This window comes from Moschus berezovskii, chromosome 10 (genome assembly GCF_049115385.1).
Source record: "Moschus berezovskii isolate FMDL1 chromosome 10, NW_MosBer_1.0, whole genome shotgun sequence".
Classification (NCBI taxonomy): Eukaryota; Metazoa; Chordata; class Mammalia; order Artiodactyla; family Moschidae; genus Moschus; species Moschus berezovskii.
Window position 1 is genome coordinate 77,234,694 of NC_142469.1, and position 14,774 is coordinate 77,249,467.

Genomic DNA, 14,774 nt, shown 5'->3' on the forward strand with positions numbered 1-14,774 from the left:
GGATTCTCCAGGCAATAACACTGGAGTGGGTTGCCATTTCCTTCTCCAATGTGTGAAAGTGAAAAGTGAAAGGGAAGTTGCTCAGTCGTGTCTGACCCTTAGCGACCCCATGGACTGCAGCCTACCAGGCTCCTCCATCCATGGGATTTTCTAGGCAAGAGTACTGGAGTGGCTTGCCATTGCCTTCTCCGAGCTGGACCATACAGTAACTCTATTTTTAGTTTTCAAGGAACCTCCATACTGTTCTCCATATTTGCTGCACCAACTTACAACTAATTGTGTAGTCTGTCCGTCTGTTCCGTCGCTCAGTCGTGTCCGACTCTTTGCGACCCCGTGGACTGTAGCCTACCAGGCTTCTCCGTCCGTGGGATTCTCCAGGCAAGAATACTAGAGTGGGTTACCATTTGTGTAGTAGTAAATTATAATTCTACTAATAGTATAGAAGGACTCCTTTTTCTCTACACCCTCTCCACCATTTAGTATTTGTAGACATTTTGATGATGGTCATTCTAAACTTGTGTAAAATGATACTTCATTGTTATTTTGATGTGCATTTATTGTGCACACTAATTTGATGTGCAGTAATTAGTGATGTGGACCATCTCTTCATGTGCCTTTTGGCCATATCTATGTTTTCTTTGGAGAAATATCTATTTAAGTTTTCTGTTCATTTTTAATTTTTAAAAAATATTGAGCTATATGAGCTCTTTGTATATTTTTGAAATTGATCATTTGTTGGTGGCATTCTTTGCAAGTATTTTCTCCCATTCTGTAGGTTATCTTTTCTTTTTGTTTATTGTTTCCTTTGCTGTGCAAAAGCTTTTAAGTTTAAGTAGGTCCCATTTGTTTATTTTTATTATTTCCCTTATCCTCAGAGATGGATCCAAAAAAATACTGGTACAATTTATGTTAAAGAGTGTTCTCTGCCTATGTTTTCCTCTAGGAGTTTTATATTTTCCAGTCTTACGTTTAGATCTTTAATCCATTTTGCATTTATTTTTGTATATGATGTTAGAGAACGTTCTAATTTCATTCTTTTACATGTACCTGTCTGGTTTTCCTACTATGACTTGTTGAACAGACAGTCTTTTTTTCCCCATTAGTATATTCTTGCTTCCTTTTTCATAGACTAGTTGACCATAGGTGCATGGGTTTATTTCTAGGCTTTCTATCCTGTTCCATTGATCTATATGTCTATATCTGTTTTTGCTCAGATATACTGGTTTGATTACTGTAGCTTTTTAGTATACTCTGAAGTCGGGGAGCTTGATTCCTCCAGCCCAATTATTCTTTCTCAAGATTTCTTTGGCTATTCAGGGTCTTTTGTATTTTCACACAAATTAAAAACATTTTTGCTCTAGTTCTGTGAAAAATTTCATTGGTATTTTGATAGGAATTGCATTGAATCTGTAGATTGCCTTGGGAAGTAAGGTTATTTTAACAATATTAATTCTTTAAATCCAAGAACATGACATATGTTTCCATCTGTTTGTGTCATCTTCAATTTCCTTCATCAGTTACATAAGCATTTTAATAGCCTCTGAGTATTCTGCTTAATTTTGGTAAGGAGAATTAACATGGACACTGTTATATTGAAAGAGAATAGGGAAGGGATTTTTTTTTAAGTAAAAGCAATTTAGAAGATTCAATTTAAAAACAATCTTATTTAGACACTATGAAGTCTGTGTGAAAGTTTCAAATCCCTGTAATAAAGTCCTCGTGTGTATGTGTCATCAGGCTTTGATGGACAGTCTGGGCTAGCAAACCTTTGGCTTAGGTTCAGGTTTCACTACTTTTGAAGTGTCCCACAACTCCAACATTCTTCTACTATGTTTGCATTTCCTTGATTTTGGACAAGTTAATGTTTCTTAGCTGCTGCTGCTGCTGCTGCTAAGTGCTTCAGTCGTGTCCGACTCTGTGCGACCCCATAGATGGTAGCCCACCAGGCTCCCCTGTCCCTGGGATTTTCCAGGCAAGAACACTGGAGTGGGTTGCCATGACCAAGAGTTAACTAAAAGAACTTTAAGAATAATTGTTCCAATAACTTTCCTAGTTTTTATTTTAAGAATGATGTAATTGATTGTGAGCGTCCATCCTCAGTCACTGTCACATTTGACAATTTGTGACCCCATAAGCTATTGCCCGCCATGCTCCTCTGTCCATGGGATTTCCCAGGCAAGAATATTGAAGCAGGCTGCCATTTCCTTCTCCAGGGGATCTTCCCGACCCAGGGATTGAATCCTCATCTCTTTCCTTGGCAGGTGGATTCTTTACCACTGAGCCATCAGGAAAGCCCCTAATGTCATTGGTTCCACTTGGTTAAGAAGTAAACTGCGGTACATTACACTTTTTTAAGAGTTTATCTGAGCATGCGTGCATATGTGTATGCTAAGAGGCTTCAGTTGTGTCCAACTCTGTGCCACCCCACTAGTCTCCTCTGTCCATGAGATTCACCAGGCAAGAAAACTGGAGTGGGTTGTCATGCCTTCCTCCGGGGAATCTTCCCAACCCAGAAATCGAATCTGCGTAAGATAACGTCTCCTTCTCTGGCAGGTGGGTTCTTTACCACTGGTTCTGGCTGGGAAGCCATTTATCTGAACATGCATTGATTCAAATCAAGCAGCATCAAACCAAAGGTAGTTAGGAGAACCCCTCCAAAGGATCAAGAGGCAAGGATTTTATAGAGAGACTCTAAACCAAAGCTAAGACATGATTTGATTGGTGATAGCTTAAGCGGTGGCCTTATTTGGAAAAGCCTAGTTGGCTATTTGGGATTGGTTGCTCCTAACTTTTATTGTTTTGGATTCCAGTGCATTGACTCTGGCTTAGGTTCAGGTTCATTTATGTAGGCTGCTGAGGCAGTGGAGACACAATCGGTGTAATGGCTTCCTTGTTTAAATACTTAACAACATTATAGATATAAGATGTGTTTTGGCATCACTAGAACTATGATTTACACTATAAATATGGATCAGACTAGAATTCAAAACTCTGTGATATATTGTTCAAAAGTAAACATCATATAACATCATTTCTGTATACCATATGCTCTGAACAAAGTTTATTTATTTTAAGAATCTTCAAGAAATCCAGAACTATTAAAACCGGGTATACTGAAAAACATACAGCATCTAACTTCCCAATTGTAGAACTAGGGATTTAGGTCAAGGAAAGGATTACGACTATAAAAAATTTGTAGTGCAGTTGAATTCGAGATGTGGTGATCTTGGCAAAAAGCACATTATCTATGTTTAAAAGACATGGAAACCCTTTAGAACTGTATTTTGTCACCACAATCAAAAGACATTTCATCATGTGCTTTCTCCTTATCTTGTAGCAGGAATGATAAATATTTCTAGGTTCAGAAATCAAAAACTCAAAATCCCCCTTACAAATATGACAGTTTACTGATACTGAAACAGAAAAGTTTGCAGTTGTTACTGTCTTCACATATTTGTTTCTTCATGCATTATTGATTGGTTTTTATTCAAAGAGAAAACTAACTCTTTCTTTAACAATACAGAATATTTCTCACATTCACTTCTTAGTTTGGGAGGAAAAGTACAAGTCCATTTGCTGAAACTTTATTCCTGATATTTTTTTTCCTGATTCAGTGGACTCCACTTGATGTCTTCTGTAATGTGTTTCCCTTCATGGCTTTCTAGATGTCCTTCTGTACAGGTCTTTATATGAACTGTACTTGTTCCTGGGGAAGGTAACATGACCACACAGATTTGGTCAAAATAATGAGCATTCCTTTAAAGGCCAACTAGAGGGGAAAGGTTTTGCTCAGCACATTTTTATTAAGATGTAACTTCCTCTCTCTCTTTCTCTCCTGCTTGCTCTCTCTCTCTTACTTTTTCTTTTCTCATGAAACATCAAATCATTCCTTAGGATGAGAAACTCACAGACTGAAAATGTAAGGCTTTCTTTGTGTCTGGAGGAAATTTTGTCATTTAAAATAAAATAGCTCTTACCACGCAGTACAACCTTCCTGAGTAGGTCATTCCTGGGACTGTTTGCATTTTTTACCAGTGAGCTGGTGTGATAGGCAGCAGAACCTATTTATAACAGGCAAGAAGAGCTATTAAACTATTTGGGCTGGGTTAAGAATAAAAGCTGCACGTGATTGGTCGAAATTTCAATATGCCCCTTCCAAGCAAGCATCCGTTGCCCTTTTGGGGGAGATGTGGCTGTATGTCAGGTTTGTGACAGCTCGACTCAGGAGCAGCGTGTGATGTGAAAATGGAAACAGTTGGATTGAAACCATACATGGTGAAGTCAGAAAGATGCTCTTTCTTGACCTGTTACTGAAATATGCTGGGGTTATTTCAGTGCCTGAAGAATAAATAGAACTTGAGGTACTCTGGAGGATAATGTAAAAGTATGTGAGAGGACTTTGTGAATTTTCCCAGGAAATGCCTCTCAGCCAATTATATTTTAGGTTTCACTCTGACTTTAGAAAACATTATTCCCCTGCATTAAGGTCTGAGCACTTCGGGAGTGCACACAGAACTAACCTGCTTCTTTAAAGATGTGAGAGAGGTTTCTCCCTAAACTCAGGATTAAAGCACAGAAGCAAAACCAAAAGAAACTAAACCATAGCTAAAACCCCAAACAAGCACAAGAAGATATTGTAAATTACTTGGTAACTAGTGATAAACTACCCAGAATCATAGAATATTTGACCTGGTTAGGATACTAAAAACCCTTTAGTCCAGACTCTTCTTTAGATGAAAAAAAAACAAGAAAAAAAAATGGAAATAACCTCATAACCTAGCCATTTATAGCAAAACTGGAATCACTTCTCATGGCTTCCTATCTCCCAGTCCAAGAGTGCCCTTCCTAGGGAAATGCAAATCAATAGCAAAAATTTACAAATAGAAAGACTGTCTACAAGGTGTTGGAGCAATGTAGTCTATTGTAACTCCTTGACTTGTCGAGCCCATGGCCCCTGAGCTGTGTAGCAGCCAGAAATAAGCCTCAGCATCTTGGTATTACAAGCACTTATGTTTTTCTGGTTTGATTACTCCCAGGAAGAATAAAGAAGCTGGATATTTTCAGGAACATATAGCCATTCAAACTAAAAGGGGGACAACACTGGTATTGTGAAAAAATAAAGACAAAGGTTTAGGCAGTTAAGGAAGATGACTGATCAGAGGAGTCAGTCTTCTCTGCATTTTTAGCTTTATTTGTGAAACATTGAGATGTTCTCTTTTAATTATATTAGCATTTAATACTGTGAGAATTGGTCCGTTTTACTATAACCTGCCTTCTTAGCTAAGCCTTTTCTGTTGTTTAGTCACTAAGTTGTGTCCAACTCTTTGCGATCCCATGGACTGTAGCCCATCAGGCTCCTCCGTGCATGGGATTTTTCAGGCAAGAATACTGGAGTGGGTTGCCATTTCCTTCTCCAGGGGACTGAACCACATCTCCTGCATTGCAGGTGGATTCTTTGCTGCCTTATTTCCTAGCAAAATTGTATATGAGAAATATACTTCCTCTCTATGAGAGTGTTTATTTAAATTGGTACTTTCAGCTGTCAGGCAGACACAGACTTATTTATGTCTGTGAGAATCTCAGCATCCAAGAAGCACATCCTCAGTTCAGTTCAGTTCAGTTCAGTCGCTCAGTTGTGTCTGACTCTCCGTGACCCCATGAACCACAGCATGCCAGGCCTCCCTGTCCATCACCAACTCCTGGAGTTCACTCAAACTCATGTCCATCGAGTCGGTGATGCCATCCAGCCATCTCATTCTCTGTCGTCCCCGTCTCCTCCCACCCCCAATCCCTCCCAGCATCAGAGTCTTTTCCAGTGAGTCAACTCATCGCATGAGGTGGCCAAAGTATTGGAGCTTCAGCTTTAGCATCAGTCCTTCCAATGAACACCCAGGATTGATCTCCTTTAGAATGGACTGGTTGGATCTCCCTGCAGTCCAAGGGACTCTCAAGAGTCTTCTCCAGCACCACAGTTCAAAAACATCAATTCTTCGTCGATCAGCTTTCTTCACAAGCACATCCTACCGGAGGTTAATTCTTGTTACTGGTTTCATCTTGTTTTTATGCCAAGGGACAACAGAGAGGAACTTTTCTTCTAATGTGTCACTGATAAACCATCCAACTTACACTAGAAAGCACTTATTGTAGTTAAATCAAGTTGTGTTATGAATTTGCGACTTAACTCTGAAAGTTTTTCCTAAGCTTTCCTTTTCAGTACCTTAATGGAAGTAACACCTTTAGAAGAAATGTGAAAGGAAAATCTGGATCAAGCTTTCCGTTACTCCGGGTTTTATCTTAGCAGGTTTTTGAGTGGATCAAGTGAAATAATATACACAAAGTTAAAACTATTATTATAGATTTTAAACATTAACTTGTGGAAGTTTATTTTATTTGATAATATTAAAATATTTAAAGGGATAAAATGTATCAGATCATTATAATGACACATGTGTCATGTTAGCCACTGACCTGCGTATGTCTATCAATGATTTCACATCATCTTCTCAACCCTATGGGTGTAACTACTATTTCTGTTTTGAAACGTGAAAATTAAGGCTCAAAAAAGTCACGCAACTCATATATGGCAGGTCCACAGATCTTATGACTCCGGAATATATGCCTCTGACCATTTGATTCTACTCCCTAAAATTAAACTGCTACTTTTCATTGTATCACAGAAAAACTTAGGAGATGACTTTGTAACTCTACTGATCATGTACTAATTTTATCAGGTTCTAGTTGGTTTTGTTTGGTTGTCTTTTTTTTTTTAATGAAAAATCTTAGAACATTTAAACTATCCTATGTTTTTTTATGAAGAGAAATCAGAACAAAGCAGACTGTCAGCAACTGGCAAGAATCAATGATTCATGTGAGAGACTATTATCTTTTGTGATAATAGAGACTGCTGGGCTAAGAGCCTAGTGACAGGAATCTGCCTTATCCAGGCTGTGAAATTTGTGTAAACAATATTACTGAAATACATTGTCTACTATTCCTTTCTACCTCTAAAATTCTATGGTTCTCTTGCAGAACCTTCCATTGGAACATCTATTTCTTTAAAAGGCATATGTAGTTTAAATCACAGGGGAAAAATAGTGGTATCAATATAGAATTAAATGCACACTTGAGTCCCATATTCCACGAAACATTATTTCTCAGGAAAAAAAAACAAACTAGCAGCGGACTGATAGTAAAATGACCAAGGTAAAAATATAAAAATATAATAGTATAAGAAAATCTGATAACTAGCTGGGTGGTGTAAGAAGAGATGAATTTACCGAATGGAGAAAGTGAGGCTTGATTTTAGGGAATAGTTTTTGAGCATCTCTCCTTCATAGTCATTTCCTAATGGCAGCTTTAGTGCAGGGTCAGTGCTTTGGAAATTGTTTAGCTTATAGTTACCCTAAAAGTGTTCTGCCTCGAGGGTTAAGTCATTTGGAACTTCAGCCCAATTCTGCTGACTCTACATTCTGTTCTTTTTATTTTTCTATCAGTCTCCTCCTTATTTCATAAGTCGAGAGTAGGCGGGCATAAATTACTTAGCCCTGGACAGCTACCCAGTATCAAAAGTGAAACCAGAACCTAGAGGCATGTGTTACTACTAAATATGCAATGATAAAATGACACCTCTTGCTCTGAAATGTTTTAATTTAACACAGTAAGGACTTGTGTAGACATGATGCTTGAAACTTATCCTGTATTTCTGAGTTCAGTGACTGCATACGCCAATTGCAGATATTTTTTTGTTTGTGGGCATTGAGTTTGTGCAGCCCTCTTTTGCCCTTATTTGTTAGAGAATTTCAGCTTACAAATAGATCATCTCTGCTCGAAAATAAGAGGGTCATTAGGATCAGTTTCTAAATGAAGAATATTACATTTTATTCATTTCTGTATACACAGAAACACAAAGTAAAACACAAAAGCACACATAAAAGTTTTCTTAAAACATCTAATTATTTCTTACATTTTTACACCTCAATCTGCTAAGAATGTTTCAGGACCTTTCATGCTAAAGTTGAGAACCAATTGAATTAGGAAATTCCTGATTCTTTTAGCAAAATGAAAATCTTGTGACTGAGCCAAGAAGGTAGTTTTTCTAGTACTAATGCCATGGAGAGCTTTGCTCTTGGTATCACATTGCATCTCAGGAGCCTCTACCCTTCACCTAGCAGCAATAACTTAATGAAGGAAGCTTGTACCTACAAAGAAAACACAGAGTAGGTTTGAAAATCATGATAATGTTATGTGTATGTTGTACTGGATATCACTCACCAAGAATTCCACACACATTTCATTTTTAGGATGGGAAATTTCTATTTAGTCTATGGCTTTTTATGTGACTGTCAGCCAGTTCCTTGCTCAGAAGCTGATGATGGCTTATTTTTCTATCTTGATTATTTTCTTGGGATTTTTGGCCATCCTGTTTAGGCTCCTGCTGCTGGCAGATGGGTCTCATCAGCATCCAAGCGATGCAGAATTGAGATGCTTCATAAATGACTGCTCGAGGAGGTTTGAGACATCTTTGTAGAATTTTTTTGAAAAGATTCTTGCCACATTTGCCTGAAGTCTTTTTTAAAATATGTTTCTTTCCACATATGAGACTAATTTTTCTCATTGCTTATGAATATTGCTTATACTTTGCTTTTATCCCTTATTCCCTATATCACACAGTAAAAGTTTCATAATGTGCAAGTATGAAGACTTGTTGCTATGAACTGAAGGCATGTCTCAACTCCTCCATCTATATGTTGAAATACTAACATGTTGACAGTATTTGGAAATGGGTTCTTGGGGAGATAGTTTGGCTTAAATGAGGTCATGAAGATGGGGCTCTCCTTATGTCGCTCTTACCAGGAGAGACACCATAGAACACACTTTCTCTCTCTCTCTCTTTCCCCTGCTCCCCTGCCATGTTAGGACGGAGGGGAAGACAGACATTCATAAACCATAAAGAGAGTTCTCATCAGAAATCAAACCTTGCTGGACCTTAATATTGAATTTTTCAGCCTCCAGAACAAAATTTTTTTCTGTTGTTAAGCCACCTTGTCTATAGTATTTTATCCTGATAGCCCACGCTGATGGAAACATTTATTGTACAGCAAATATCAATATAAATATGATTGGTCAGTTTGATTTATAAGATAGTCAAGATTAGTTATCCATTTAAAAATCCACTTGCAGTTAACTGCACAAAAATCAAGAAGTTTTATTTGTATGGTAATTTACCATATTTGTTGTTCAGTGGCTCAGTCACGTCCAACTCTTTTCAACCCCATGGACTGCTGTACACCAGGCCTTCCTGTCTATCACCATCTCCTGGAGCTTTCTCAAACTCATGCCCATGGGGTCGGTGATGCCATTCAACCATCTCATCCTCTGTTATCCCCTTCTCCTCCTGCCTTCAATCTTTCCCAGCATCAGGGTCTTTTCTAAAGAGTTGATTCTTCACATCACGTAGCCAAAGTATTGGAGCTTCAGTTTCAGCATCAGTCCTTCCAATGAATATTCAGGGTTTATTTCCTTTAGGATTGACTGGCTTGATCTCCTTGTAGTCCAAGGGACTCTTAACAGTCTTCTCCAACACCACAGTTCAAAAGCATCAATTCTCTGGTGCGCAGCCTTCTTTATGGTCCAACTCTCACATCCCTACCATATTATGTCCCCCTAACACTTTTAGAGGGTTTCCTGTGGTGTCTTTGCAGTAGAGAATTCACCTGCAATGCAAGAGACATGGGTTCAATCCCTGGGTTGGGAAGATCCTTGGAGAAGTAAATGGCAATCCACTCCAGTATTCTTGCCTGGGAAGCCCCATGGACAGAGGAGCTTGACAGGCTACAGTTCATGGTGATACAAGTCAGATACAATAGCAACTAAACTACCACTACCACTAAAACTTTCAGGTTTCTGTAAACAGACTAGGAGACTCCTTTCTAATAATTTGTATATTTTCTTGCATTTCTTATATGGACAACCATGCCATTTACAAATAAAAAAAATTTTTTTGTTTTGATCTCTGTGATCTTGGCCATTTTATTTAATTTTCTTGTGTTATGAAATTGTCTAGCATCCCCAGTGTATTGCTGAATAAGAAACAATGTGCAGTATCCTCATATGATATTTGCAGGAGACTTTTGATAGAAAAAACCGTTATCTGGTTCAGGATGTTCCTCCTCTATTCTTATTTGCTAAGTTTTAGTTTATCTACATGAATGAGTATTGAAATGATTTTCATTATTTAGTGGGAATGTTCTTTGTTAATTATCCTTTAAGGGGTAGATTACGTTTCATTGCATTCTGAGAGAGATCATCACTTTTCTCAGGAGTGAATTTTTCTGTAGCTTTTCCTTGTTGCTTATCTGAGTCCAGTTAGTCAGAACAGGACTGAAAAAGAGTGCCACAGTATTGTGGAACCCTACTTCTTTTACTGTTTTCCTCTGCTTTGTGTGGCCTTCATTCCTTATAGTCCAGGGTGATCTCTTTAGTAATAACTTTTTCATCTGCATTACAGCCAGCTGGAAGGACTATGCAGAAGAAGAAAAAAGGCCCACATTTTGTAAAAACAAAGCTTTCTCTTGTAACACTCCAGTGGCCAGGACTTACTCACATGGGCCCTCTAGCTACAAGAGAGGCTCACTCTACCAATTTCTGCTATTTCATATTTCCTGTATTCTATTTTATTTTGGCATATTCTATCATTTATTGTCTAGTTTTGTAAGTCAGATGTTGAGGGCTATAAATAAATGTTTCTTGAGAATCACTTAGATACATTTCAGTCTGTATCTTTTATAATATTCATTGCAAATTCTACTTAAAGCCATTGGTTATTTAAAGGGTGTGTTTTTAAATTTTTTGTGATTTAAAAATGCATTCTAACATTGATTTCTTATATAATTGGCCAGAAAACATGAAATATATGCTATGGATTTTTTAGTATTTATTGAGATTGCCTTTTCATTTAATATATGGTCACATTTTGCAACTGTCCCTTTTGTGCTTGAGAGAAATTTGTATTCTCTATTTACTGGATTCACGAGTTCTATCAGATTTGGCTTATTAATCATGTCACTTAGACCTTCTATACAGGTGTTAATTATTTTCTGCTTAATTTCTGCTTATTCTGATAGAGGTATATTAAAAATTTCCCATTGATTTTGGATATGTGCATTTTTCATTATATTTCTAAAGATTTTCTCATATTTATTCACATATAAGTTATTGACTTTATTTAATAAGTTATTGATTATTGCATCTTTATGTGGATTTTTCTGTTAATTTTTCTATTAAATTCTAATGTATCTCACATTAACTGTGCTAAATTAACTTTACATCTTCATTTGCTGTTATTTTTTTTGTGTGTGTGTGTCTTTGTTGTCAGAATCAGTGCCCTTTTTTAGTGTCTCTTAAAACAGAGTGGCAAAAATACACAGAAGAACTATACAAAAAAGATCTTCATGACCCAGATAATCACGATGTTGTGATCACTCACCTAGAGCCAGTCATCCTGGAATGTGAAGTCAAGTGGGCCTTAGGAAACATCCCTACGAACAAAGCTAGTGGAGGTGATGGAATTCCAGTGGAGCTCTTTCAAATCCTAAAAGATGATGCTGTGAAAGTGCTGCACTCAATAAGCCAGCAAATTTGGAAAACTCAGCAGTTTCCACAAGACTAGAAAAGGTCAGTTTTCATTCCAATTCCAAAGAAAGGCAATGCCAAAGAATGCTCAAACTACCACACAGTTGCACTCATCTCACACGCTAGTAAAGTAATGCTCAAACTTCTCCAAGCCAGGCTTCAGCAGTATGTGAACCGTGAAATTCCAGATGTTCAAGCTGGTTTTAGAAAAGGCAGAGGAACCAGAGATAAAATTCGGCTGGATCATCAGAAAAGCAAGAGAGTTCCAGAAAAACATCTATTTCTGCTTTATTGACTATGCCAAAGCCTTTGACTGTGTGGATCACAATAAACTGTGGAAAATTCTGAAAGAGATGGGAATACCAGACCACTTGACCTGCCTCAGAAACCTGTTTGCAGGTTAGGAAGCAACAGTTAGAACTGGACATAGAAGAACAAATAGGAAAAGGAGTACATCAAGGCTGTATATTGTCACCCTGCTTATTTAACTTATATGCAGAGTACATCATGAGAAACGCTGGGCTGGAGGAAGCACAAGCTGGAATCAAGAATGCTGGGAGAAATATCAATAACCTCAGATATGCAGATGACACCATCCTTATGGCAGAAAGTGAAGAGAAACTAAAAAGCCTCTTGATGAAAGAGGAGAGTGAAAAAATTGGCTTAAAACTCAGCATTCAGAAAACTAAGATCATGGCATCCGGTCCCATCACTTCATAGCAAATAGATGGGGAAAGAGTGGAAACAGTGGCTGACTATTTTTTTGGGCTCCAAAATCACTGCAGATGGTGATTTCAGCCATGAAATTAAAAGATGCTTACTCCTTGGAATGAAAGTTATGACCAACCTAGACAGCATAGTAAAAAGCAGAGACATTACTTTGCCAACAAAGGTCCGTCTAGTCAAGGCTATGGTTTTTCCACTGTTCATGTTTGGATGTGAGAGTTGGACTATAAAGAAAGCTGAGCGCCGAAGAATTGATTCTTTTGAACTGTGGTGTTGGAGAAGACTCTTTAGAGTCCCTTGGACTGCAAGGAGATACAACCAGTCCTTCCTAAAGGCGATCAGTCCTGGGTGTTCATTGGAAGGACTGATTTTGAAGCTAAAACTCCAATACTTTGGCCACCTGATGCGAAGCATTGACTCATTTGAATAGACCCTGATGCTGGGAAAGATTGAGGGCAGGAGGAGAAGGGGCTGAGAGAGGATGAGATGGTTGGATGGCATCACAGACTCAATGGACATGGGTTTGGGTGGACTCCAGGAGTTGGTGATGGACAGGGAGGCCTGATGTGCTGCGGTTCATGGGGTTGCAAAGAGTCAGACACGATTGAGCGACTGAACTGAACTAAAACAGTTAGCTGGATTTTTTAAAGAATGATTTAAAAATTTCTTCTTTTAATCTGTTAGTTTAATGCACTTGCCTTTATTATGTTTACTCATTTGTAACCTCATATTTTGGTTATATCTTCCATACAAACATTTTGTTTGTTATTTGTCGTATTTTTTTGCATTTTTTTTGATTAAAATTTTTTTAAAATATGCCTTTATTTCCTCACTGATTTGGAAACTATAGATTATAATTCATTTAGTGGACACATTAAATTTGATACTATGCAAACTATATAAATAAATATACATTTTTCTAACAAAGTTCAAAGTTATTCAAAATGTCTGTACTTCTCCTTTGAATGATATGGATCTCAGTTTATATATTCAGATAACACCTAATCCCATAATCACCCTTTTTAACTATTATATAGAATTTTATCTATCAGTTTGAAACTAGCAAATACATTTAAGGTTTTACAATCTAAATTTTTAAAATTTACCCTTATTCTTGAATGATAGTTTAATTAAGTATAGAATTCTAATTGAAGATCAATCAATATCTAGAAGATATTACTCCATTTCTTTACCCAATCTATTGTCACTGGTAAGATTTGTTCTGTCTTTCTGAATGTTTTGCACTTTTAGTTAATCCTTTTTTTCTGTCCTTTTAAAAAAGAATTTTATATTTTTTTCTTGAAACACTGTATGCTTCTAAAGTGTTTAGAAGTGAATTTATTTCTATTGTTTCTACATTTTACATGGTGTGCTTTCAATATCAGAACTTGTATCTTTTTATCTAGCAGTTACCACATCAATAGCCCTTTAGTCAGTAATCCTGGTTCTCATATTGACAACGCATTGATTAGTTTATGTTCTTTCCAGGTGCGTGAAAAATGAAAGTGTTAGTCATTCAGTCATGTCTAACTCTTTATGACCCCATAGACTATAGCCCACCGGGCTCCTCTGTCCATAGAATTCTTGAGGCAATACTGGAGTGGGTAGCCAGTCTCTTCTCCAGGGAATCGTCCCAACCCAGGTATCAAACCCAGGTCTCCTGTATTGCAGGCAGATTCTTTACTGTCTGAGCCACCAGGAAAGCCCCACACTAGCTGAGTTCAGTTCAGTTCAGTCGCTCAGTCGTGTCCAACTCTCCGCGACCCCATGAATCACAGCACGCCAGGCCTCCCTGTCCATCACCAACTCCTGGAGTTCACTCAAACTCATGTCCACAGAGTCGGTGATGCCATCCAGCCATCTCATTCTCTGTCTTCCCCTTCTCCTCCCGCCCCTAACCTTTCCTAGCATCAGAGTCTTTTCCAGTGAGCTAAATTTGGAAAACAAGCCATTATTCTGTAGGGGCCTGTCTCAATGTGAAAATAAGCTATGTTACCATCATTTGTGGTTCAGTTCAGTTCAGTCGCTCAGTCGTGTCCGACTCTCCGGGACCCCATGAATCACAGCACACCAGGCCTCCCTGTCCATCGTAGGTTGTTACAATAATGGTCCTAGTGAATGATACTCAAGTATCCATACCCTTATGCAGTCCCTTCCACGTTGACATTGATTGGGCTTGGACTTTTGACTTGCTCTGCCTAATAGATTCTCAGTAAATATGACATACTCAGAGTCTTAACACATGCTTGTGTGCTGGGGCTGGCCCTGTGGGAACCCTGAGATAACCATGTCATAAGGACTCATAGTCTAGCACTTCTCCCAAGATGATCTAAGTCAACCCTCTAGATGAATGTAGTCATAGGCAAAATGAGAAGCACCACAAAGCCAACATTCAGAAGTATGAAAAATAATAAATT

General features: G+C 38.0%; 1 protein-coding gene across 1 annotated transcript in view; it reads left to right on the plus strand.

The window, feature by feature from the left end:
* Positions 1–13,126, plus strand: part of LOC129560936 (uncharacterized) — a 131,690-nt gene extending 118,564 nt beyond the window's left edge. Inside the window, exon 5 of the mRNA XM_088840758.1 lies at positions 11,375–13,126. Within this exon, the coding sequence (XP_088696884.1) occupies positions 11,375–11,668 (294 nt within the window). The 3' untranslated portion in view covers positions 11,669–13,126. The remainder of the gene's footprint in view (positions 1–11,374) is intronic.
* The last annotated feature ends 1,648 nt before the right edge of the window (positions 13,127–14,774 follow it).